The sequence below is a fragment of the Microcaecilia unicolor genome, chromosome 7 (assembly GCF_901765095.1).
Source record: "Microcaecilia unicolor chromosome 7, aMicUni1.1, whole genome shotgun sequence".
Lineage (NCBI taxonomy): Eukaryota > Metazoa > Chordata > Amphibia > Gymnophiona > Siphonopidae > Microcaecilia > Microcaecilia unicolor.
The window spans coordinates 207,086,541-207,114,513 of record NC_044037.1 but is presented as its reverse complement, the minus strand read 5'-3'; the positions used below and the strand labels follow the sequence as shown (position 1 = coordinate 207,114,513).

Below are 27,973 nucleotides of genomic sequence, written 5' to 3'. Positions count from 1 at the left end.
TTGGGTCCAGCTCATCAAGGAAGTTTTTGATGTCAGTGTTGTCTTGGGGTAGCATGTTGCGTAGGTTTACTATTTTTTCATTGAAGTACTTAGCAAGTTTGTCTGCAGATGGGATGTCTGTATTCGATGCAGTGATCGGGTTGGTATCTAAGGGTTTGTTCACGAGTTGATATAATTTCTTCGGGTCTTTGTTCTGTCCCTATTTTAGTTTTATAGTATGATCTTTTGGTCTGTCTTGTTGGGCAGACTGGATGGACTGTTCAGATCTTTATCTGCCATCATTTACTATGTTACTATCTTTTAAAAATGTCATCCAACGACCTATGAAAAAACACAAGACAACATAGGCACAGAGTATTTCCACAGTAACTAGTGCAATCAATTTGTTACACTTCTACTTCATAGTTGTTGCTGTCACTATGCTGAGGTTAAAGCCCAATGAGACTCCCCCCAATCAGGAGATTCTGGATATATGGTATTATCTGGCAACATAGTTTTCTGGCGCTTACGTTTCACAGTTTAGAACCCTGTACTGGTAGTTTTAAGATATAGTACAAACACACTTCTGTGCGCATACGGTCTTTCTCTGACCCTAGCTCCTAGTATCTTCTGTGCAAAATGAGGATTCCAAACTTGAAAGGCCCACTTCTGTAGTGGGATGGTGTGGAAGGAGAATGGAGAGGGGCGCAAGTGGCTGGAAGAGAGAGATACAAAGGTACTCATTTTCAAAGCATATAGACTTACAAAATTACATGGTAACCTTTGTAACTGTTTAAGTACTTTGTAAATGACCCTCCAAGTCTCATTCACTAGGAATGCGTGACCCTTCTAGGCTCTCTCATTCTTACACTCTTTAAGCCCCTTTTCTCACCCAACAGAGCCTCACCACCAGTGTACTGATCCGGATCACAATTTTTTTTTTTTTTTTGGGGGGGGGGAGGGAGGCAAAGGTGGATTGAGGGGGTCAGCCATTTTCTTCCTCCCTCCTCCACCACCACTGAAACCATAACATTGAGGCATACAAGGGTTTTTTTGGTTTTTTTTTTAAGAAGAAAATCAAACTTCCAATGTAAAAGCGTAAACAGACTAGAACCAAAGAAGTGGGTAAACAGTGGTGAATTGGGGGGGGGGGGATGGGGGGGAGGGACCTGGCCCCACCGGATGTACCCCTAACAGGAAGGTACAAAAAGCCAAGACCCCCAAGCTCAACTAAACCTGAGGGAACAAGCTAGGAGCAAGCACCATTCATAAAGCTACACAGGATATGTCTAACCACCTGCTGAAATACAGAGAATACAGAGAATGAGGCTGCTGCACGGTATTCTTTATGGCAGAGCTCTGGCGTTCTATCTCCATCTGCTGGTAGACGGACATAACCCACTTGTCTCTGGATTGATCTGTGGGATGTAACTGAATAGGGTGTACGACAAATCCTCATGAAACTCCTAATTACTGCCATTTAATGCTAATAACTGACATCAACTAATTAGCTAATTAGTTTACACACGGATCTGGGCAGCCTATACAGAATCCGGCAATGTGTGCAGGACAGCTTTCGGCCCAAACAACCTACATGGGTAACTTCTTAGTTCAAATTCCTTTGAAAATTGTCCTTATATTGCCTTCATTCTGTGTATATCCTTCTCGAGATGCCAGAGGCAGACAAGTATTTTATGCTGTATTTTTCAATTGCAAAACAACACTTAAATCTTTCTAGATTGATAGCCCAGACACCCATCTGAAAAATCTCACTGTTGGGCCATCAATCTTATTCTTAAGCATTGTAAATATCAAGTTTTGAAATACTGCACCCTTGACATCTTTAATTTGTCTGGTGCAGCAGTAGTAACACACGGTGGGGGGGGGGGGGGGGGGGGGGGGGGGGGGGGGGGGGGGGGGGGGGGGGGGGGGGGGGGGGGGGGGGGGGGGGGGGGGGGGGGGGGGGGGGGGGGGGGGGGGGTGGGGGGGGGGGAGCGGGTGTTATTCTTCTCCCAGCTCTCAGCTACTTCTTCCTTTTCCAAAAGCTCAGCTACTTCTTCCTTTTCCAAATGGAGCTGGAACTTGCTTCCTCGCTCTTTAAGGACAACCTCAAGAAAGAAAACACTCCTATGGGGGTTCCTCTATGCCTACATTCTGGCATAGATTATGATATTCTCAAAGGGAATTTCAGAAAAAAAATTCTTCACCTACCAATGAATTTATCTGTTCTTTATCAAGGCTATTTACTCTGCAGTACAGCAAAATGTTCTTTATAATAGTTATAGCTATTATATTTCTAACATATTATTCTCATTGTTATACAAGTTAAAGCATGAGAAAGTAAAGGAGTAAACAGTCAGAACAATTTAACCAGGCAGGAGAGGCTCCTGCTCGGTTAAATCACAGTGAGTGGGCTATACACACATTTTCAGTGGCATTTAATTAGACAGTGACTATGAAAATCCAGCGAGACCATTGTGGCACTATCTGGTTAGCGCTGGGGCAGTCTGAGGGAAGTGTGAGGTGTTGCTGGGATTTACCCAATAAGCAGAGATATTCCATCCGGTAAGTGCCTGGATAAAGTTAGGCATCAAAAAGGATACCCTAGCTCTATCCAGGCACTGGTTTGAATATCACTAGTATCAGTTAAGTTCCAACTACTGGCCATCACCCGGATATTCAATGCTGGCACCCAGATTAGACCCAACATTGAATATCCAGGTCATGTTCAGCCTGTGGCAACCAGTAACTTTAAATTCGCTGATGGCTACAGGCTAAATATCATGGGGCAGGGTGAGAGTCTTTTCTGGTATATACAGAAAGGCACTGGTAGAGCGGATGCTCAGATTCAGGAGGTCTTGGCTTTTAATCCTCGGTCATTAACATGTTGGTCAGAATTTTGCTCCACTGCTACTTACCAGCTCTAGCAGCAATGATCCCAGCAAAGAGCAGACTAACAGAGATTAAAGGCACAGACTGAGGAAGGATCTCTGTGTCCTTTGTGGCCAGAATAGAACTGTTTTTCAAGTTTTGTATTCCAGCTGTTAAATAATCTTGAGACACTTCATCAAGAGAAATACTTGCTAATAAATACCCTTCAGTCAACTGTGAGCTGAGATTAGAAGATAAAGAAATGGTCCGATCTGAAGCACTGCCAGGAATAAACACAGAAGTCACACACAAACTCAAACTGACAAGCTGTGCTATTCCAGATATGAAGCCTGTGCGAATTAAGCCACATTTTTTTCGAACTTGAGTGAAGGCTATGGTTCCCAGAATTCCTGCAATGGCCGAGATCGCCATCAGAAGGCTTAGCACTGAACTGCTCAGACCCTGAGTGTATGCATACCCAGTGGTAACCGAATCAAAGCCCAGAACAGTCATGTAGAGGAATGCTAGGCCCATGCCAGCCAAAAACACTGAATGGTGGTAGTATGCAGTCCATCCATCTCGGAATGTGCGGAAAGGCTTGCCCATCAATTTAACCCAACTAGGCTCTTCTTTTTTCTGGGATTCAGAGACCACCTTTTCGGTCACATGAGTGGCTTCTGATAATCTGTCTTCACTATTTGGAATATGTTCAGTATCTGTTAACAAAAACATAACCTTTGAAACTTTTTGTTCCATCTTATCATCATTTATATATTTAACTCTACTACTCAAATAAATCACATTGCTAAATTATCTACTATAATAAAACGCACCCTCAACGTTCTGAGGACACTGACGTCACTGAAGTCACTCAGACTCCCAGAACGGTTCGTGGATTCATGGTGGTGAAGCCACCCCACAGACCGTGCCCCGCCCTCGCGTCAAACGTCATGACGTCAAGGGCAGAAAAAAAAATTTCACTAAACAAACGGATCGTACTCCTCCCCCTGCCGACCCACCCGCGGAAAGGGAAACCACCTCCAAAGCTCCGGAGTCCACAATTCCGACATCCAACACCTGCCCGTCCGCGCGCCAAACCTCAAAAACTAGAAGCCCCGCCCACATAATGGTAGATCTGCCCCGCCCCCCCCCCAAAGCTGCAGGTCAAAAGAAGGAGGTCCAACACCCCCCCGCAACAACCCCCTACTAAGCCACCCACCTTTGCGTTGCTTTGCCGGCGAGGGACCCGAAACCCCGCCAGCACAAGTCCTGTCTGCTGACTATGGCGTCATCTTCGGCGTTGCTAGCCTGTGCAGGCAGCCAGGACTTCTGTGCGTCTGACGTCCTGCACGTGCAGGATGTCAGACGCACACAACCCCGCCCTGCAGAGGCTAGCAACGCCGAAGATCGCTGGAGGAGTCTGACTCACTCAGCACACACACAGGACTTCTGCTGGCGTGATTTTGGGTCCCCCGCCAGCAAAACTACGCGACGGTGGGTGCGATGGCCACGGTGGGTGGGATGGCGGCGGGGGGGGCATCGCCCGGAGGAGGCGCTTCATTACTTCTTCTTCTTAAAAGCAGGATCCTCCCTCCCCCCCCAAAACTGAACCATACAACACACACACACACTCTCATCCTCATCTGGCACCGCTTCCTTACCCCCCCCCCCCCCCCCCCATACTTACTCACTCACTCTCATTTGGCCACACTTCCTCAACGCCCCCCCCCCCCCCAACACACACACACACACTCTCATCTGCCAGCGCTTCCTGAAACCCCTGCCCCCCCCCACACACTCACTCATCTGGCTGTGGTTCCTGACCCCCCCCCCCCCACACACACACACACACTCTCTCATTTGGCCACACTTCAACGCCCCCCCCCCCCAACACCCACACACTCTCTCTCTCTCATCTGGCAGCACTTCCTGAAATCCCTGCCCCCCACATACACACTCACTCATGTGGCAACCCCCCCCCCCCCACCACACACACTCAGTCTCTCATATCGCAGCGCTTCCTGAACCCCTCCCCACACACACACACACACACATACTCTCGCTCATCTGGCAGCGCTTCCTGAAGCCCCCCCACCACACACACTCATGTGGAAACACTTGATAAACCGCCCCCCCACACACTCACTCACCCATCTCGCAGCACTTACAGACCCCCCCACACACCCCTCTTCTTCCAAGCTGAAACCCCCAACACACACCCCCCTCTTTCTCACTCTCATCTGCCAGCGCTTCCTGAAACCCCGTACACACACACACAGACACTCAGTCTCTCTCATCTGGCAGCGCTTCCTGAACCCCCCCCCCCCCCCCCCCCACACACACACACACACTCTCACTCATCTCGCAGCACTTCCTGAAACCCCATACACACACACTCACTCTCTCTCTCATCTGCCAGCGCTTCCTGAACCCCCGCCCTCCCCCCCACACACACACACTGCTTGGGTGCAGTGGCGGGAATCTCAGACACCACAGACAGAGGGGAGGGGGCCTGACACCAGAGAGACACAGGAAGGGAGGTATCTCTGTCACACACACACACTCTCTCTCTCTCTCACATACAATGTCTTTCTGACTCTCACTCTCACACACTCTGTCTCACACTGTATCACATTCACTCTCTATGTGTCACACAGTCACTCACACACTCGCTTGGTCTCATACATTCACTCTCACAGAGAATCTGTGTCACACACACTCTCTCTCACACTGTGAACACACTCTCATTCTCACACACACTCACACCCAGACTCACTCTCTCTCTCACACACACACACACACTTTCACTCTCTCTCACACAGTCACTCTCACATACACTCTCCCAAACATACACACTCTGAGGAAAACCTTGCTAGCGCCCGTTTCATTTGTGTCAGAAACGGGCCTTTTTTTACTAGTATTGAATAATTTCACACTGATTGCTGGTATTTTAAAATGCCAGAAATCTTCTTGATGTTGAATTTTAGATTACTTGTGTTGGTTTGCTAAATTTTCATAAAAGCAAAGTAAACCATTCTATCTCTTTTTACATTCATGTGTCAGGTCTACTACGCATCACCACAGAGTAAAAGGCAGAGCTTTCCAGTTTTGGTAGTATTGATGGACAGAGTTAGTGGTGAATGATTGACCTGGTCCATTCTCACAGGGTGTGAGAACCACTGGAAGCATCTTCAATGAAGAGAGCAAAGGGAGAAGAAGCAAGGGTGTGAAATTCAAATTCACGATTGCTTATTTATGTAAGAAATAAACAAACAGTTCAAGTAAGTTCTAGCTTTGAAAACTTCTGAAGAAACTATTGGGTCAATTTTCAAAAAGACATAAATTTAGTGGTAGCTGTTCAATGTATGTGTCTCATATCCATGAATTTTCAGGGGCAACAGTGACACCAAAATTTCCAGCTAAACACCCCAACACTACCCAGATAGTGCTGGAGTGAGGGCAGAGCAACATTCTGCCCGACAATATACATATAGCAGAAATATTCAATCACAATCCACATAGCTAAGTAGTTTGTTAGGCATGCAAAACAAACAAACAAAAAGTACTAACTTAAAGCACTTAGCTATAAGTTTTGTGGTTGAATATTGCACTCTCCCTCCAGAGAGTGCCACTGAATGAATTACATGAATGATTTATACTGAACATCATGGCCAACATTAAAAAAAAAAAAAAACCTCTTGCACCCAGGTCTGAATATTTCTTTCAATAGAGTACTTACAATATTTAAAAGAACCATGTTTCTTTGGGCTGCCATTTTGCAGGTTTACCAGACATTGTGCTTTCTATTTTGCTTCCCCTTAGTTCTGGAATTCCCTCTTCCTTCCTATTCGTGCTGAACAATCGTTAAGACTTTCAAACTCTTGCTAAAGACCTGGCACTTTGAAAAGGCCTTCTCTTTAGACTGTTTTGACCGTTTCCACCCTGCCCCATTGTTCTTCTTTTCCCTTTTCTTGTCTTTGCTGTCTTTCCTCTTTTCTTCTCCTGCTTCCTTAGGTTGGTTTGAGAGATATGAGTGTTTGCCCTTTCCTGCCCTTGAATTTTTGTAGTTCCTTTCCAATTTCTTTTGATTTTGTTGTATTATTTTAGACTGTACACCGTTGATCTGCCAGTTAGTTACAGCGGTATAGCAAGTACCAATAAACCATTAAAAAAAATCTATGTGATCTTTAGGAAACATTAAGCTAATGTTATCACCATTCACAAATGTTGCCTCTTTTTTACTCCTAGCACCAACTGGTAAATGGCTCCACAATACATAGACAATACCTCTACCAAGTCTTCAGCCCCTTGTGCTTCATTAAAGACATCTATTATTAATTCAAGATACCTTTCTGGATGTTCAGTTCTTGCTCTTCCACCTTCTGACCAGCTTTGAAAGCAAGGGCTGGGGTCTTCTGGTAAACCTTCCAGAGCAGCAGGTACTCCACACACATTGACAACAGGTTCCAGCCAGCAATGAATCCGCAGCCAATCACTACAGAGCCAAAAGTCATTATTTGTCCAACTGCTATAGGAGCCAAAATATTAGTTATCTGGTCAATTCTCCGTAGTGTTGCATTCATATCTGATGTGAAAAAACACAGGATAATGAATATTTGTATCAACAAACAAGAAAATACTGTTCTGGGAATATCATCCATTCTTTACAATTCTAGTTATTCTTGTAGCATTATGTAGTACTGTAATGCCAGGTGCTTAATAGAATTCTGGGATACTTCTCTTAATGGTAGGGAGAGTGGGGGGGGGGGGGGGGGGCAGGGAGAAACAGGACTTCAAACTCTGCTGGTGAATAGATGTCTTATCCCATCAGTTGTGCAATTAAGACAAAGGACATAGGATATATGGTTCCCCAAAACAAAGCCTCTCGATCTGATAAAAGTGTCTAGAAAAATATCTACAGTCTATTTATATTTCCTTCAACAATGATAAAAGATTTTAAAAAATGCCCATCAACATACAGAGAGTATTTTTATAAGTGTAGTACTGGGGAAGAAAGAGCCACAAGAAGTGAGAGAATGGTTAAAAAGCTTGATTGAAGCACAGAGGAGCCACTTATGAGAGAGAGAGAGAAAGGAGGACTAAAATAAGAGGCTACTGATCGACACAAAGAAGGATAAAGGCACCATAAAAGGAAGGAAGAATAAAAGGAAGAATTGTTACAACTATCCATTTTATAAAGAGGTATGAAAGATGAATGAGTTTGAAGTAGCGTATTGCTTAGAGGAGACAACGGAGGGTAGTTATCAAGGTCCAGTAAAAGTCAAGCTTGTAGTACACCTTGATACAGTGGCAGCCCTACCATTGGGCCAACAGAGGCAGGGGCCTCAGGCAGCACTCTTCCAGGAGCGGCACCTCCCTGCTTCCCTTCTCAACCCTCTTCCCTGTGTTTACTTTCTTGTTTTACTTTCCAAAAGGTGGCAGTGGCAGCAATTCTCATAGGCTGCCCTGCCGCCAGCACCAGCCTCTTCTCCCTACTGCAGCCCGCCTCTTGACATAAATTCCTGTTTCTTCCACGGTGAGACACAGTAGAGCAAAAAGGCCGGTGCCGGCAGCAGGGCAGCCTATGGGAATCGCTGCTGCCTTTTCGAAAAGAATTTAAAAAAAAAGGTAAACGGCCACCGGGAAGATGGTTGAGGAGGGAAGGGGGAGATGTCAGACCGTGGATAGGTGGGGGCAGGGCAGCATCTCATCCCTGCCTCAGGTGGCAGATTGCCTTGGGCCACCCCTGCCTTGATATAGTATGGGAGTCAGCACTTTGTGGTAGCCAGTACCACAGGCTACTGTCTCACATGGTATCTTGAAAATGCTGCTTGTGAGGCTTGTGAGCAACCTCGCAAGCAGTCTTATTGTCTTGGAACATAAGCTACAAAGCCTGTAATGTCCCAGTCTTCCAATCAAGATACCTCCCTGATCAAGGCACTGCCCAACATAATCGCCCCCTCCCTCAAAGACCCCCCACTCCTCATCAAGCCACTCCTCCAAGCATTCCCTCCTTGTCCACTCCCTGTCATCTCTGATGGCTCAGTGTGTTCTGGGAGAGAAGCAATACCCAGTCACTTCTGCTCTTGTTGATGCTGTGTTCAAAATGGCACTGGCAACCCCTAGCAGTAGCCTTGCCATACTACTCCTACAGGTCAAAGGGCACACCACCAGAAAATCTGCCATATTAGTCAACAAAAAACGTCTTATTTTGATCAGCCATTATAATGTGAGCTAATGTCAAAACAGAATACTCTTAGACCCATGTCTGATACAAAACAAGAATTATCCAATTAAATTAATAATATTAATCTTCTGATTTCAGTACAAATTACAGATGGCCGACATCAAGCCTTGGCAGTACTATGCAGAAAAGTGATAAAAGAATATACAACACCTGCCAGTATGCTTCTGTCTTCCCCTGCAACCACAATGATCCAGTCTCTCTGAATGGTGATAGACATGGCAGTGCTCGCCAGGTTTGCAGTGTTGGCTATTGTGATCACCAGGATATAAATTGTCTGGGAAGTTAGAATAAATATGAGAGCATGAATAATTACCCATCAAACAAAAGATTAATATTGTCAGTGTTCTCACAGTACCCATGCACTGCTGATGTACCAGGTTTAGCTGTTGGAATTATAAGCAACCGGTAAACTTTAACAGGCACTTACTGAGTGCAGTCTGTAGCGGGGCGGGGACAGATAAAATCAAACAGTGCTGCCTATAGTAGATGCTGGAACTGTGTTGAAGATTTGAAGGACAAGCAGTAAAAAGAAGGCACTTTGCTGAGGGGAGAACAGCTGAAGCTGCTCACAGGAGCTAAATAAAGCCTACTGCTTTTTTTCTCTCTCTCTCTTGGAAGCATACGATGGGAGGGTGGCAGAGTTACCCAGTAGGCATGAACTCTGAATCTTTGTCAACAGTAGAGGCCTCTAAGTCATTGGGAGCAGGCAAAATGTGCTCAAAGGGGACCAACAACAACATAACTTCTTACTGGAAATTACAGCAGTCTTGTAGTTCACAACACAACTGTGTTACAAATAACATATAGAACTTAACATGCTCACATTTAAAAAGCAGCAAAAACATTATCAAACTCCTCACCCACCCTTCAGGACGGACAACACTAGCACATCTCCTTACTGCATTAACTAGGTTAAGAAATGATATCATTTTAAAATGACCAACATTTTCCTGAGGTCCTTCAATGGAGCAGATTTGCACATGTAACTCCACCTCTCAGTTTGTTTGTTTTTTTAATGTTTTTATTAATAGGAGAAAAGATAACTCCACCTCTTGGTTGTGTTAAGATGGCGACAATTTGTTAATATAAATAATGCAAGCAAAAGTAGTACATTTACTTTTCTTAATTTTACAATTTTTTTTTGCTATATATAAAACATAGATATAACTTCTAGTATTAAAATACAAATGTATTAACACATATTTTTTATGAACTGCAAATCTATATATGTCAATTTGCCCTAGTCTTTGAGTAATCTATGATATGACATAAAATGACTTTTCTATGAATTTGTACCACCACCAAGATGTGCACGACTACAATATGCTTTTTCTAAATATGTAAATATTGAGTAAATTCTAAAATCTCACTGAAATTTAAATATGAAATTCTGATCAGAATTTTATATGTGATTTTCCAGTTCCAGCTCATGAGACCAGCAGAAGGCACCTGATGAATCCTATGTAGTATTCCTATGTTCCTAGACTCCTGGTTGCTCTCACAGTGATTTATGCTCGCCATCAATGGCCCTGGAAGTCAGAATGACTCTCACAGTAATATAAGCTATGTAGGAGTATTTACCTGAGATCTCACCTTTGCTGGTCTTGGCCTATACAGCCATTATTATAACAATATGGATTTTACAGCCTGTGACTGTATGCATCAGTAACCAGCTTTGTCAAAGGACTGCTGAGCATAGCAAGATGACTTCATTCAAGGACATATTCTGTGTTGCAGACTAGCCTGCTATCTCCTGGGAAGATTGGAGGACAGAGTCACACATGGCTCCAGGAGTATGTGAGCAGACAGGAAGGTTTGCATGCCGTCGAAAACAGAACAGTTTCATGGCTACAACAACAGACTCTCTTCATGTCCATGAAGCTGGCTGGACATTATTTCACCGTATGTGATTGGTCCACAGGTATCATCTGACCCTTGGATACCAAAAAGTTTGGACTGAAGAGAGAAAGGAGAGGTGAGATGACCGGAAGACTTGCAGGTGGATAGAAGGCTCGAGAACAGCCAGAGACTGATTTTCCTAAACACCAGTGAACTGCATACTTTGCAACAAATTCACAAGGTTCGCTCAGCTACAGTTCATGGCCTTACGTATGACTGTGTAATCTGTGTCCAGCATACAGATCTCGGACTTTATTCCTGGACTGTGACTCGCTGCAGCGTCAGCTGGAGTCTAAGAGGAGGAATCCACTTCTTTACCATTGGAAGTCTGCCACAGACTGCAGGGTGAGATAACAGGATTTACTACCTATGGTCATGGGGATAATTAGTCCTTTGCTTTGTCTGTGACAGATGGGTTATGTCATGACTTATGGTCTATGAATTTAGCTGCTAACGATATTTTGCATAAGACGTGTGGTGTAACTTCATGCTAATCATTAGGATATCTGTATTGTGATTGGTTGTGTAATCACTCATTTAGTTAGTCCATTAGGATAATCATATTCCATTATCTATATTTTGGGTGATAATCTATTTTTATAGCAAGTTATTTTGTATTTGGCTTGGCATTTTGCTTCAGAACTATATATATATTTCTTTACTTAATAAATAATAATAATATATATTCCATCTGTGGCATTGTTCCTTTTTACAACAACTAGTTAGTCATTGGGCTAAAGAGGTACGCTCCCCTAGACATGAGCCCAGAATAATTGCTATTTAGTAGTGTTCTGACAGCTAAGTACCTCTGGATACCTACAGCTACACTAACACTAAAAAATTTTAAAAAAACTAGCACTCTGTACCTTACATGTGATTCTTCCATGTAGCCTTTATAACATGTATGCACTATGCTTTAAGTATTTAAATAAAAATAAAACATGACAAAGCTACTAATTAAAATACCACAAATGACTTTAAGACAAACCTCTTTCCAAGTTTAAAAAATGTACAGGCAGGGGATTTAAGAACTGATAGCCCAACAAAGCTGCAGCAAAGACCTATGTAAAGGTGCACCAAGGCTACTTTTGGCTACAGCCAGAAAAATGGCCGATTTTCTATTGTCGGCATTCATTGCCACATGCTAATGTTCTCATTGGTTACCGCCACCCATTTTGTAGGCAGTAAAGGCTCACGCATTAGTTAGCTCACAGCAATGTGGCTACACTAAAAAATTAGTGCAGACAAACCCTCTCTTCACCCCCAGCCGTGTCCCCCCTCCCAGACCAAAACAAAAAAAAATACAACTTACTTTTAGCACATGGGTAGAGCATGCACGTTGATTTTACCATGGGACAGCTCAACATACCCCACGGTAAGCACATGTTAGTTCTTACTGCAGCTTGGTAAAAGAACCCCCTAATGAGGTGAGGTAAGGTAAGCAGTGTGTCATTAATTTTTCAGTCAATCAAATCAGAAGTGTAATCTGGATCTAACAAAGAGACTTTTCTACAGGGAATCCAATGGAAAGCGGAACTGTATTTTCTTTCTCCGTTAATTCAGATATATAGAAGTGTGGACTCGCAACACCGCCTGTAAATTAGTCCAGATCCATATACCATATTCAGAGGTACATATTAATCTACCTTCAATCTAGCCACCCACTTTTATTTATTCCAATGCCTTTGTTTTACCCATATGAGCTGTTTATATTTCCCAAATGCACGTGTCCCTTGCCTATTGAGATGTTTCATGGTATTGTGCTAAATATAGCAAAAAGCACCGGAAGCCTTCAGAGACGGGACACAGTTCTTTATTGGTAACAATCAATATTCCAAAATGGAATGGAAATTTTGATCAATCCTACCACCGCTTATCTAAAATGGAATGGAAATTTTGATCAATCCTACCACCGCTTATCTAAAATGTTTGTGGTTTTAAATATATCTTAACATATACATTTTTTACATCTGCCCTCTAGCCATATAGTTTCCCCAAAATGTTTTTCATTGTAAGTCTCTTTTAGTATTGTTTTTTAGATTATCTTTCTATTTCATAAGGAAGAAGCTTGGTTGCTGCATATAGCATTCTTTTCATAATAGAACATAATTGGTTAGTTACAATGTTTATCATAGCATTTACATCATATCAAGTGGCATTTGGTGAGCTGCAACAATGTTGGTCATTATTCATTCACACAGCAACATGTGCTTTGTTGAAAAACTTAATTGTCAATATAGCCCCTTTTTATCCAGTCGTGTTTGCTGTATTTCTTCCTATAACATTCACACACATATACATTTTTAGACACTATCAGTATGTTCAATTATTTATGTTATCATCTTTTATGTTCTCCCATCAATGTACAATACCTCTATTTACACAGTTAAAACACTTGGTTAAAAAGTTTTTTTGCTAACACAATTCATCTGTGATGAATGTGATTATTTACATTTTTATTTAATTGTAACAGTGTTAAGGTTTAGTTATAAAGCTTTCATATGTCTGTCACTTTATGATACTTTTTATTCATTTTTCTATATATATATGTTTTATAACAATATATTAACAAGCTCAATTACTTATGTTGTTTTTATCATTTTTCTGATTTATATTGTTATTTATGTTTAAAACAGACCCCTGACGCAGGCGCTGTGCACCGGAACACGGCCTGTGTCGGGTCCATTTTGGAATATTGATTGTTACCAATAAAGAACTGGGTTCCATCTCTGAAGGATCCTGGTGCTTTTTGCTGTATTTTGGACTTCGTTCTGTACTTTGGTCCCTCTCCGTATTGTTATCATGGTACTGTGCTAACCTTGTGAGCCTAATATATCTGCGTTACATGTCTTGGTTCGAAATCCAGTGGATGTACACTTCATCATTATTTCACCACGCCATATGCTGGTGGAGGTTTATTGATTATATTTTTCTAATTTGGAGTGGTTCTAAAAATTAATTGTTGAATGCATATCTGAATTACACCAAAGTCACACCACAATTAAATTTGAGGTTCATTGACATCAGAATGCAATCACATTTTTGGATATATTAATTCAGTTGTCATTAGGGTAGTTTTTTTTTTACTTCAGTGTACACAAAACCCACGGATCGCAATACTTTGTTGCAGTATTCGAGTATGCATCCTGTACACTCTAGAAATAATATTCCAACATCTCAACTTTTGAGATATCGTCATATCTGTACTACTACAGATGAGTATAAAGTGAAAGCCACGGAATTATAGAAGAAATTGTTGGCTAGAGGTTATCCTCCAAAATTGTCAAACGGGTAGCTAAAAGAGCATTATATAATCAAAGAGAGGATTTGTTGAACAATTTAACAAGAACAAGTTCCTCTGATGTGATATCATGCGTAATTAAATACAACTCTCATACTTCAAGACGGGTGAAATTCATCAAATAACATTTAACATACCAGTTGTATATCAGTGTTTCAGGATGTGAATTTTATATTTTATTATAGGAGAAATAAAAATCCTAATGGTCTGGAATAGAGATAGGGAGGTTTTTTTTTTCTGAGAGCCATGTGACCACTTTCTACATGTGGTCACTGTTGACCTACGTTAAAGCCGAGGCCTCTCTTTTTTTCCACATTTTTTGAGAACGTTATGGCAGTGTTCTCCCATAAAGGTTGTTAGCAAACTCTGTATTACCTGTTTGATATGCTAAGTTTTTTTTCAAACGCTAACCAGCTTCGTCCTCATCTGCTTCAATCTACCACAGCTATCATATGCATGTCAACCTTGTGAATTATCTGCCCTTGCACCCTTAGCTTGGGAGTCATCTGTGTGATTTGCCTTACCTACTTTGTCCATGGAGAAAGCTAGACTGCACCCCTGTAACAGTGGGATAAGACATTCACACATTCATTTCCACCTTGCCCTTATGACTGAAGTAATGCTAAATCTTGAATTATATAACTGAAGAGGGTAGCAGTTACCCTAGAAGGGAACTCTCACATGTTCAGAAAGTATTTTAGATTCTTATGGGCTCTAGGAGAGCAGATCTGAGCTACTGCCATCAGATAATTACACCCAGGGGCGTATCTGAGGTTCAGTGGTAGGGGGGGGGCAGGGGCTAGAGTGAGGGGGCACATTATAGCCCCCCCCCCCCAGCCGCCGCTGCCGACGACCCCCCCTACCGCCGTCAACCCCCCCCCCCCCCCCCGTCACCTACCCCCGCCAAGGTCCGCTTCCTCCTGCCTGCCGGTGCCTTTTACTTCAGCTGGCAGGGGCCCCAACCCCCGCCAGCCCAGCCGAGGTCTTGTTTAAGTTTTCTTCCTCGTGCTGTGCTGTTAAAAGCTGCATCCCTTCCCTTCCAGTTTCGGACGGAGTCTGACGTCGCAGCACTAATATCTTTTTGGCCAAAACAACAATCAGGGAAGGCAATTTATATTTTTACTTGACTTTCCTGAGCAAAATACTATTTAAATCCTGAGTGATGAAATTGTTTAATAAAACAATTTATAAAGATCGGGCTTCAGTGGGTATAAAGAAGACAGCGTGAACACTTACAAGAAGCCATCCATGGCTCCTGGACTCAAGCTGTACCTTGAACAGGAATGCCATCATCAAGATGATGCCACACAAGAGGACAGAAGTATTCTGTACAATCAATGAAGTCTGTGCCACTGTTGGAGAGTTAAAAGAAACAAAGGAAAATGTCATTTAGAAAGTCAAACTCTTAGGCTCTCCTTTCAAGTAGAAAGATGCACGGGGCCAAATATTTCACCTATCCCCAACAAAATTTAACACACCCATTCCTACTAAGAGCCATTCCATCCCCACAATTAATTTCCTCCATCCCCACCTGTATCCGCAGGAGTCAATGCTATTATTTATTTGCTCACAGCCCCCTGTTTCCTCCCAACCCCAACAGCATACCATTTTTTTTCGATGGTATTCACTATTCAACCATTGAGTGTTTAAAGCTTAGTCTGGTGTTCTAGCTGCTTCTCTGGGTATTCCAAACCTCATTCTGGTGCTTCAATTGTCTCTCTCAATGCATTCCAAACCTCATTCTGGAGTTCGCTCTCTATAGAATTCACAGTTCAGCCAACACACAAACAAGGCAAATAAACTTCAGGAATCCCATGGCAACTTCTTCCATACCCATAGGAATCCCCATTCCCATGGAGCTCTCTACTTTCAAGTACATTTACAATTGGCTGTACTGCATGTTCAAGTATTTCTGATATCAAATGTGTTACTTTAAGAGGCAAATTTTTTTTAAAAGCCATTTACCAATTTACATAAGTAAAAGTACAGTCTAAAAAATGCCCACCCTTTAATTTGGCTAAAAGCATGCCAGGGAATCCAAACCATATGTATTGTAAGCTACATAAGGAGAAGGCTTTCCCAGAAGAGGCATTCTCAAGGATATGTTTAATTCAGGGAGGAAAAATAATACCTGTAGATCATATTTTCAATCTTTTTGTTATTGTCCACACAAAAAAACACCCACAAAACAAGCAGGTGCAACGTCTGCAGGTAGACTGTTCCTATGGTAATTTTCAAAAGCACAGCATGTGAAGAAGTATCCCTTGGAAATGTATTTTAAAAATATATAGGTCAGGATGCCCGCAGACCTTTCACCTGAGCAGGTCTTTTTTGAAAAATTGTCACTTAAGAGTATGATTCACTATATTACCCTGCACATGCAAAAAGGGAGAAAAGGTTTAGAGGTGTAGTTACTTAATTGTGGTAAAATTCACAGTTTTACAACAGCAAAATTTTCCACACACCACTAACCTGCAATACTTTAGTATCAAAGGTTAGTGATTTGTTTAGTAAATTTTATTTTGTGTTGCTGCAGTCGGGAGCATTGTGTGTTCATAGCTGTAGCAATTCAAAGGTAGGAAGCCCCATGTTGGGCCCACTGTCTCTTAAGCGGCCAGTTTGGAAATAGTATCAGTCCTCAATCCCCCAATCCCCACATCAGAAAACCTCATTCTCCAAAAACCTCTTCTTAGAAAGTCTCAAATCCAAATTCATCTAAGAGGTCTTCTTGATGGCCACTGAGAGGACAGGAATGATCCCTGTGAATCTGCCCCATTAGCACCAGGTGCAAAAATGGCACCCAAATCCTCTTAGCAGTAATCTCCCAATACTACCGCTAGGAGTCAAGTTGCTAAATAAGCTACAAGGTAAAGTCAATTCAATTCCATTTAGGTCTTACATACTGGTAATATCCCCTGTTTAGGGTTCAGTGCAGTTTAAATCAGTGGGACAGCAGTTGTATTCACCCAATGTCTTACTTATAAATCTATTCTTATTTATTAAAGTGCTATAAAGCATTATATGGTCTGATTATAGTTTGAGTTAAATTAGATGTTTCTAAAGTTCGTAGGGGGATCAATGAGAAAAGCAAGTTAAAGATCTTCTGAGATCAGACTCCCTTGTAAAACTGAGGGACTAGGATCAATTGTTCTTTTAGTCTGTTGGAGTGAACAATACAAATAGATGAGATGTTGATCAGGAGTGCAAAGGTAGCACCTTGAAAAATCTGAAAGATTAGGCAGGCAGCTCTGGGCTATTGCTAACCAATGTAATATTGTGAGGCAAGGTGAAATGCTGGTGTAAATATTCAGTTTGGAAATTAATCTTACCACTGTGTTTTGTGGTATCTGTAGGTTTTTTTTTTTTAATGTTTGCTCTTAATGCCAAGAACTAGGGCATTGCAGTAGTCCAGGTGCAGTAGGATCAGCATTTGTATCAGTAACACAAAGGCTTTTTGATCAGTGAGCTGATTAGGGAAAGGGAAATGGGACTGGCTGCCACATATGCTTCCCATTTCCTGTGCACAGTTCTGCATAGGTGAATAATTCCATTCAAATCCTGCATTGCACAGTTTGCACCTGCTTTCTCTATGGGTAAATTTTTTTCTAGATGAAGTATAAGAGATTTGAAAATGCTGTCTGAAGGTGGCCTTTTGTCACCAACCCCCCCCCCCCCCCCCCCCCCCCCCGGCCTCGATTTTGTCAAACCTTGTCTACACATGGCTCAAAGTACCATTCTGCATTGAGAGAGTAATTTTAAGACAGCAGATTAACACAAACAAAACACTTCGGGTTTGTTTGTTTTTAATATATGTATATGCATACCCAGTGTGCAATAGGGAGCAGCTGATGGTTAAAGGACTCACATGCCAACTCTAACTGCTGAAAGAAGAATCTGTCCTTTTATCACAGTTGAACTATTAAAAGCTATTAATTGTAATCAGTCTGATTACCTCTGATCCTTGAATTCTTATCCACCCAGTTTCCAATAATGGCTCCCAGAAGAAGAACAGATCCTGCAACCACCAGCCCATAGACTGCAGTTAACAGTAGGCTGTTCCCGTAGAGTTCCACCAGAAAGACCGACACTGCGAAGTGCCACATTCGATCTCCCTGCAATTATCCACACAACAATTTATATCACCTTTCACATCATCTAATCTCACCAAAGTGCAGTATGTTAAAGGAGCCTGATTCTATGATTCTAACACTTAATCTAAGCTCATCAACACCCATTTTCTGCAACTAGATTTAGTCACGGTGTAAATTCAGATGCCTAAATTACGCTGAGGGAGACAGAGAGGTACATAGAGGAGACCTACAGGGATGTTGTACAGAAGTCCCACCTCCAGTCTGGTAGCCCCTGTGCTACCTTGGAGGAGGGAGGTCTCCTAGACGGTGAGCATCACCCTGGTGAAGTAAGAAGTACTCCTGTAGCCAGGACCTGCCCTCCAGGGGATGTACTAACCTTTCGCACCAAGGATATGTCTCCAAGTGCTGCCTGGGAGGGAAAGATTAGGACAGCTGTTGTAGTTGGCAATTCGATCATTAGGCATATAGACAGCTGGGTGGCTGGTGGGCGTGAGGATTGCCTGGTGACTTGCCTGCCTGATGCGAAGGTGGCGGATTTTAGATAGTGCTGGAGAGGAGCCGGCTGTCTTGGTACATGTGGGTACCAATGACATAGGAAAATGTGGGCGAGAGGTTCTGGAAGCCAAATTTAGGCTCTTAGGTAGAAAGCTCAAATCCAGATCCTCTAGGATAGCATTTTCTGAAATGCTACCTGTTCCACGCGCAGGACCCAAGAGACAGGCAGAGCTCCGGAGTCTCAATATGTGGATGAGACGATAGTGCAGGGAGGAGGGTTTTAGATTTGTTAGGAACTGGACAACGTTCTGGGGAAGGGGGAGCCTATTCCGGAAGGATGAGCTCCACCTTAACCGGGGTAGGACCAGGCTGCTGGCATCGGCATTTAAAAAGGAGATTGAGCAGCTTTTAAACTAGAAATGAGGGGAAGGCCGACAGTCGCTCAAAAGCACATGGTTTGGAATAAGGTATCTTTCAAAGATATCACCAAAACAGGGAAGATAGGGTATCCTGATAGTGAGGTTGCAAAAGAGACCATAGTAGATCAAGTGTCAAATAAAAATAAAAATCAGACAAAAGATTGCAAATTATTACTGTCAAGTACTAAGCATGATGTAAATAGGAACAACATAGTTTGAAATGTCTATATGCAAATGCCAGGAGCCTAAGAAATAAGATGGGAGAGTTAGAATATATTGCATTAAATTACAAATTAGATATAATAGGCATCTCTGAGACCTGGTGGAAGGAGGATAACCAGTGGGACACTGTCATACCGGGTACAAATTATATCGTAGTGATAGGGTGGATCGAATTGGTGGAGGGGTAGCATTTTATATAAACGAGCACCTTGAATCAAATAGATTGAAAATTCTACAGGAAACAAAACACTTTTTGGAATCACTGGACAGAAATTCCATGTGTAAAGGGGAAAAGGACAGTGACAGGAGTGTACTACAGTCCACCTGACCAGGATGGACAGACAGATGCAGAATTGTTAAAGGAAATTAGGGAGGCAAACAAACTGGGCAGCACAATAATAATGGGTGATTTCAACTACCCCGATATTGACTGAGTAAATGTAACATCGGGGCACACTAGGGAGGTAAAATTCCTTGATGAAATCAAGGGCAGCTTTATGGAGCAGCTGGTACAGGAGCCGACGAGAGAAGGAAAAATCCTAGACCTAGTCCTTAGTGGAGCACATGATCTGGTGCGGGAGGAAATGGTGCTGGGGCCGCTTGATAACAGTGATCATAATATGATCGGATTTGAAACTTGCCTTGAAGTATATATAGGAAATCAAATACATTAGCGTTTAACTTTAAAAAAGGAGACTATGATAAAATGAGAAGAACGGTGGGGAAAAAAAAAAATCTTAGAGGAGCAACTGCAAGGGTCAAAAATTTACATCAGGCATGGATGCTGTTCAAAAACACCATTCTGGAAGCCCAGGCCAAATATATTCCACGTATTAAAAAAGGAGGACGGAAGACCAAACGACAGCCGGCATGGTTACAAAGTGAGGTGAAGGAAGCTATTAGAGCTAAAAGAAAATCCTTCAGAAAATGGAAGAAGGAACAGACTAAAAATAATAAGAAACAGCATAAGGAATGTCAAGTCAAATGCAAAGCGCTGATAAGGAAGGCCAAGAGGGACTTCAAAAAAAAGATTGTGTTGGAGGCAAAAACACATAGTAAACCATTTTTTAGGTATATTAAAAGCAGAAAGCTGGCAAAAGAATCGCTAAATAACCGAGGAGTAAAAGGGGCGATCAGGGAACACAAAGCCATAGCAGAGAGATTAAATGATCAGTCTTCACCGAGGAAGATTTGGGTGGGATACCGGTGCCGGAAATGGTATTCGTAGCTGACGAGTCGGAGAAACTTAATGAATTCTCTGCAAACCTGAAGGATGTAATGGGACAGTTCTACAAACTGAAGAGTAGCAAATCTCCTGGATCGGATGGTATTCATCCCAGAGTACTGATAGAACTTAAAAATGAGCTCGTGGAGCTATTGTTAGTAATATGTAATTTATCCTTAAAATCGAGCGAGGAACCGGAAGATTGGAGGGTGGCCAATGTAAAGCCGATTTTTAAAAAAGGTTCCAGAGGAGATCCAGGAAATTATAGACCAGTGAGTCTGACATCGGTGCCGGGCAAAATGGTAGAGACTATTATTAAAAATTACAGAGCATATTCAAAAGCATGGATTAATGAGACAAAGTCAACATGGATTTAGTGAAGGGAAATCTTGCCTCTACAATCTACTACATTTTTTTGAAGGGGTGAACAAACATGTGGATAAAGGTGAGCCGGTTGATATTGTGTTTCTGGATTTTCAGAAGGCGTTTGACAAAGTACCTCATGAAAGACTCCAGCGGAAATTGGAGAGTCATGGGATAGGAAGTAGTGTTCTATTGTGGATTAAAAACTGGTTAAAAGATAGAAAACAGAGAGTAAGGTTAAATGGTCAATATTCTCAATGGAGAAGGGTAGTTAGTGGGGTTCCCTAGGGGTCTGTGCTGGGACCACTACTTTTTAACATATTTATAAATGGCCTAGAGATGGGAGTAACTAGTGAGGTAATTAAATTTGCTGATGACACAAAGTTATTCAAAGTCGTTAAATCGCAGGAAGATTGTGAAAAATTACAAGAGGACCTTACGAGACTGGGCGTCTAAATGGCAGATGACGTTTAATGTGAACAAGTGCAAAGTGATGAATATGGGAAAGAGGAATACGAATTATAGCTACATCACGCAAGGTTCCACATTAGGAGTCACAGACCAAGAAAGGGATCTAGGTGTCGCTGTTGATTATACGTTGAAACCTTCTGCTGAGTGTGCTGCTGCGGCTAAGAAAGCAAATAGAATGTTAGGTATTATTAGGAAAGGAATAGAAAACAAAAATGAGGATGTTATAATGCCTTTGTATCGCTCTATGGTGTGACCGCATCTCAAATATTGTGTTCAATTCTGGTCGCCACATCTAAAAAAAAGATATAGTGGAATTAGAAAAGGTGCAGAGAAGGGCGACGAAAATGATAAAGTGGATGGGACGACTTCCCTATGAAGAAAGGCTAAAGTGGCTAGGGCTCTTTAGCTTGGAGAAAAGGTGGCTGAGGGGAGATATGATAGAGGTCTATAAAATAATGAGTAGAGTTGAACGGGTAGATGTGAAGCGTCTGTTTACGCTTTCCAAAAATACTAGGACTAGGGGGCATGCGATGGAGCTACAATGTAGTAAATTTAAAACAAATTGGAGAAAATATTTCTTCATTCAACGTGTAATTAAACTCTGGAATTCATTCTTTGTGTGCATTGCTTGCTGGATTTAGGTGTGCCCATTTATGCCCACTTAGGTCTGGCTTAAATGAGTGCACCTACATTTAGACACACAGATGCAGATTTACTTTAGTATTCTATGGAATCTGGGCACCTAAATGCCATTAAAGAATGAGCATTCCATTACAGATTAGGCACTCCCCATGCTACCTCAGGGCACCTACATCTAAGTGCCCTTTAAAGAATTGCCATTATAGTGTAGACAAGCGTGGCTGATCCAAAATTGCTTATTTAAAAAAGTCTAAAGCTATTGTTTATGGTCAATTTATGAATCTTATCTTGAAAAACAAGGCATTTGTCAAAATATGAGAACCTGTGTTCATGATCCTAGTTCTATATTAGAGAACAGGTAGGTAAATTTAGGGGAAACATGCCAAGAATGCAATGACTATGATTTCACTTACCCAAGTAGATAGAGAGTGGCCAAGGTAGAGAAGGAACTTGGCAGATGTAAAGTACCTGACACAAGATCCTGCAACAAAAGTAGGAGAGACTTAGGGCCAGATTCTACAAATGGAATCTAAAATATAGGCGTGTAGGGTATTCTATAAACAGAGTCTACAGAAAGAAGTGGTTTACAGAATAGCGCATAGGCTGGGGGAATGTGCGTGCATTTAGGCTGGTGTAAATAACCACACCTAAATTATGCGCATTCCCCTGAATTCTATAACGGGCATAAATTTGACTGACGCCCCAACATGCCTGCACTCCTCCCATGATTGTGCCTCCTTTTCAGCTACGCCTTTATGTGCGCCTTTAACAATACACCTAAAAAGGGCACATAAATTTCAATTATTGCCAATTACCACTAATTGGCTACTCAATTGAGTAGCCCGTGTAAATTGGCCATATGCACAATTTAACGTGCGCTACTCACTGTGCCTTATATAGAATCTGGCCCTTAAAATGGAAGGAGGAGCATTTCCACTTGCACATTATCACTCAAAATAGGATTCTTCTATTCTTTGACATTTAGAAAATGCTAAATCCCAGAACTGGTACAAAGTTTCTCTGTGCTCCCACCATCTGCAGCTCCTGAGAACAGCCCTGATGAAACTCACTGGGGCCTTTTTGCCCCTGCAGTCAAGGAACTCCCGCCCCTCCCCCTCACACACATCCTTGGGTCTGCAGGCTCCCTGAAAACACTGCGACCTTTTGAAAGGCTCGCGACAGAACTAGCAGCCCCTGAGAGTTGTATACCAATCCTGGAGTGACTCCCAGTCTCTGAGATGCACCAATTCTCCAAATCCTCTCAAAAGAGAATGCCTGTAAAAGACAGCATACAGAGTCCTAGGTTGAAGGTCAAGTCTGGGCCCAATTACAGAGGCACAGCGCTCTCAATACCATTACAGCCCCTGACCTGGCCCCTATCCACACCACTCATAGAGGGCATCCACCACAAATGCTACTCCTGATCAACTAAGCTGTCTTTGAAGACGGCATATACCAATAGACCCAGAACACAGTTCCTGGGTCCCCCTAGCCAAGGTTGTGAAGGCTGCTTGAGGAACAACTCATCTTTTCTGTCCTACAGGTCCTTGAATGCCACTCTGCCTCAACTAGGATCATTTGTCTTGTGACAGTTGTCACAAGATCGTCCATCCTGTGTAGACCAAAGAGTTGTTCTAGATCCTCCTAGAGAAAAGGATAGTCTCCCCATGACCCTAGTACCTTTTTGCATGGTACTAGGGCCATGCACTACTTCAGCACCATTCTCATTCTCTGGAGGGCCTTGTGTAGTGGGAACGAACATGTAAGCCTCTCAAGATCCTCCAACATTAACCTCCCTAAAGGGCCTCTTCCACTGGTTCAGTGGACCAATGGAGACTCATCCACTTCTGAAGAAAAAAGAAAAAAGCATACCCTAATCAAGGGAATGGGTGCCTGTGAGAACCCACCCTCAATCCTCATCCAGCTCAGAGAACCTAAGGCCCCCTAGATCGTCCTATGGCTTTAGGCCAACCAGGGCCTCTTACGTTTCCTGAGCTTCTCCCCGAGCCCACACTATGCTATCCTAAGTAGCTTTACCCTTGGAGTGAGTCAAGGACATTTGTATGCAGCTGGCAATTCCCACCAGCTTCTGCTGTCCTAACCTCAGAAAGTTGCCTGGGTTCTCATGAGGTTGATTTCTCCTGGGGCCCTTCAAAGTATTCCAGGTTCTATGATAAGTAAGCGCCCCCCCCCCCTTCTGCACCCCACTGTCTAGGTAAGATGCAGCCTGCCATCAATGCTGCCATTTCCACTGGCAGGAAATTACAGACCAATGTGGTCTGTGTAGTCAAGCCATCCCCCACTCACCAGCCATCCATCGCAGTCTCTTGCTCTGTCTGTCCCACTGACTCGCCATCACAGATGGGGCAGTAAGATCCAACTGGTGAGGAGAGGCAACGTGCAATGCATACCTCACAGCATTGGCTGTTGTCTTCCATGACTACTATGTGTACTGGCGCTGGTGTCCCTCAGACCCTGCAGGCTTCTTGGTCTACCCCCCCCCCCCCCCCCCCCCAGGAGCTCCCACAGGTTCTACTGCCTGGGATATGGGATTTACTTTTTTTTTTTTTAATCTAAGATGCCCTGCCCTGGCGGGTGTAGGGGGGGGGAGGAGGCGGCGGACAAAACAAAGGGGCGGGCGCAATCGAGAGAAGGGGGCAAAGGAGCAAACACACAAAGTGACACTGGGCCAAAGTGCCCCTGTGAGAGGTCCCTTAGTCACTTATCACCTCCCTACGGGCACAGGTCAGGATGCCTTGGGACCCTTGTTGACTCCACTCCACCCCCCCCCCCCCCCCCCGGGGTAGGACCCTAGTATCCTCTGGGATGCAGGATTCATCAGTGAAACTTGGCGTTGGACAGTGCTCTCTGGGCCAGCCTAAGATTCTGCTGAATGAATAAGGAGGATTCATCCTCTGGTACAAGGTACAAGGACTTAGCCCAGCTGTTGAACCAATACAGATAACAACCACCTGCTGGAACAAAGAATACCAAGGTGAATCTACTACTACTACTACTAACTAGCATTTCTAAAGCGCTACTAGGGTTACGCAGCGCTGTACAATTTAAACATAGGACAGTCCCTGCTCAAAGAGCTTACAATCTAAAAGACAAGAAAACAATCTAAAGACAAGTGAACAATCTAGAGGACGAGTGAACAGTTAGTCTGATAGGGTGGATAGATTGGGGTATTTTATATATCTCGAGTGGTTAGGCGCCGAAGGCAGCATTGAAGAGGTGAGCTTTAAGCAGAGATTTGAAGATGGGTAGGGAAGGGGCATGGCGTATGGGTGAAGGAAGATTGTTCCACCAATCCTTATTGTGACAGTGATGTAACGGACATTCAGGCAGTAGAAAGCTGGAGGGCACAATCCACTAGTATGGACTGGTCTAAAAGGAAGATAAGCAATACCATTTTCTAAGACCCAATACAGACGACAGCCATGCTAAAGGTGCACTCTTGTTAAGTTTTCTCCTCTCCTGGAGCTCTGCTTTCCTTTCAGTTTCTCTACATAGTAAGATAGTTCTTCTTCTTACCACAAACTGAGCAACAACCTCTATATGCCAGGTTTACTTGTCTACTCCTTGAAAGCAAGTAGGAGAAGCCAAAAAGAAAAGAGAACAGAGCATGTAGTTTAGATATTTAATGCTCTCTTGGTAAGTCACATGCTTGCAATATATAGCCCGTGTATTCCTTAGTTTCTGTACATGATCACATAATCAGAGATATTATTTACCATGCCGCTTGTTAAATGGTATTTTAAAGTGCACATCACATTTTTCTGCAAGTGCATGCTAAACTGTTTTAACACAATTTCTACTACATAGATTCCATGGAGTCAGAAACACTGTTAGTATTCTGCTGGTTTGGTGAACTAATACTAACTCCTTAAGAAACCCTGGTAAATCACTCAAATAATGCTCATAAATAAAATCAATATATAGTATCAGGTAATGAAAAACACTTTATACAGGCATCTCACACATAGTATGTATGTTTTTACACACTTACCCCAGCACCCTCCATCATTCTCATGGTTGTTTGTCCTACTCATTATGTTAGTTGCCCTTTATTTTTCGTGACACATATAAATTCGGTTTACTAACACCTGAACCATGTAAACATTTTCTCCCTTATTTGCCAAATCTTGTGTGTCACTGGAGCTGAAATCCTCTCAAGCTGAACGAAAGCTGTGCTATTCCTGGATAGTTGTTGAAGGCTTAGGTACAGGTATACTTTTTCCATATGCTCTGGCACCAGGCAACAAGAACCAACTAGTCACAACAGGTAATTTACTTATTCATGTCCTTCTCTAGCCTGTCATTCCAGTTCTCATCTGTAAAATGCTGTAGAGTGTAAAGCAGGTGGAACTGTAGTTGGATATAATAATCTTGAGTTATGTAGTTAATAAAGTTACAGTGCACACTTGGTGACAAAAACAAATGTTTCTTTCCCTCTGGACTAGAACCCAGGGGAGATCTGCTCGGGAATTATCATTTCCTTTTTAAAAAAAGAATCCCAAGTGTTTCACAAGCTAATAACATTGTGAGCCATTTTGATTTTTATTAGAAAGATGGCATGCAAATACTTTAAAACATGATTTACATGTGGAAAGCAGATCTTATAAAACTGCATCATCTGTGCACAGAAGTACAGAGTAGACTGATGCACATGGAGTGTAGAAACCCAAGAGAGTTGTTTTGCTAGGGAGTAAGAGGCTGATAAGCACAGACTGGGAGAGGGATCTTGGGGTGATAGTATTGGAGGACTTTAAGGCAGCAAAACAACGTGACAATACGATGGCAGTAGCCAAAAGGATGCTAGGCTGCAATAGTGAGAGAGAAATATCCAGTAGACGAAAGGTGGTGTTAATGCCTTTGCACAAGTCATTGGTGAGGCCCCATTTAGAATATTGTGTTCAGTTTTGGAGGCCATATAGTAACATAGTAGATGACGGCAGAAAAAGACCTGCACGGCCCATCCAGTCTGCCCAAGACGATAAATTCATATGTGCTACTTTTTTATTTGTACTGTCCTCTTCAGGGCACAGACCGTATAATCTGGCCAGCCCTATCCCCACCTCCCAACCACCAACCCCGCCTCCCACCACCAGCTCTGGCACAGACAGTATAAGTCTGGCCAGCCCTATCCCCACCTCCCAACTACCAGTCCCGTCTCCCACCACCAGCTGACACAGACCGTATAAGGCTGCCCAGCACTAGTCCCGCCGCCCAACCACCAGCCCCAGCACAGACCGTATAAGTCTGCCCAGCACTAGCCCCGCCTCCCAACCACCAGCTCTGCCACCCATTCTAGGCTAAGCTCCTGAGGATCCCTTCCTTCTGCACAGGATTCCTTTATATTTATCCCACGCATGTTTGAATTCCGTTACCGTTTTCATCTGCACCACCTCCCGCGGGAGGGCATTCCAAGCATCCACCACCCTCTCCGTGAAAAATTACTTCCTGACATTCTTCTTGAGTCTTCCCCCCTTCAATCTCACTTCATGCCCTCACTAAGGATACCAAAAGACTGGGCAGTTCAGGGGAAGGCAACAAAAATGATATGGGACTTGTGCCAAAAGACATATAGAAGAGACCTGAAGACCTCAATGCGTATACCCTAGAGCAGTGGTTCCCAAACCCAGTCCTGGAGGTATTTATTATTTATTTCTTTATTGTATTTGTATCCCACATCATCCCACCTATTTGCAGGCTCAATGTGGCTTACATAGTTTTGTTAACATTGTC

General features: G+C 43.0%; 1 protein-coding gene across 1 annotated transcript in view; it reads right to left on the bottom strand.

Moving 5' to 3' along the window:
• Positions 1-26,655, bottom strand: part of LOC115474662 (solute carrier family 40 member 1-like) — a 35,718-nt gene extending 9,063 nt beyond the window's left edge. Inside the window, exons 1-7 of the mRNA XM_030210255.1 lie at positions 26,235-26,655; positions 22,636-22,703; positions 18,250-18,409; positions 15,534-15,649; positions 9,248-9,371; positions 7,199-7,435; positions 2,898-3,566 (exon numbers count right to left, since the gene is read on the bottom strand). Coding sequence (XP_030066115.1) covers positions 2,898-3,566; positions 7,199-7,435; positions 9,248-9,371; positions 15,534-15,649; positions 18,250-18,409; positions 22,636-22,703; positions 26,235-26,277 — 1,417 coding nt within the window. The 5' untranslated portion in view covers positions 26,278-26,655. The remainder of the gene's footprint in view (positions 1-2,897; positions 3,567-7,198; positions 7,436-9,247; positions 9,372-15,533; positions 15,650-18,249; positions 18,410-22,635; positions 22,704-26,234) is intronic.
• Between the last annotated feature and the right edge of the window lie 1,318 nt (positions 26,656-27,973).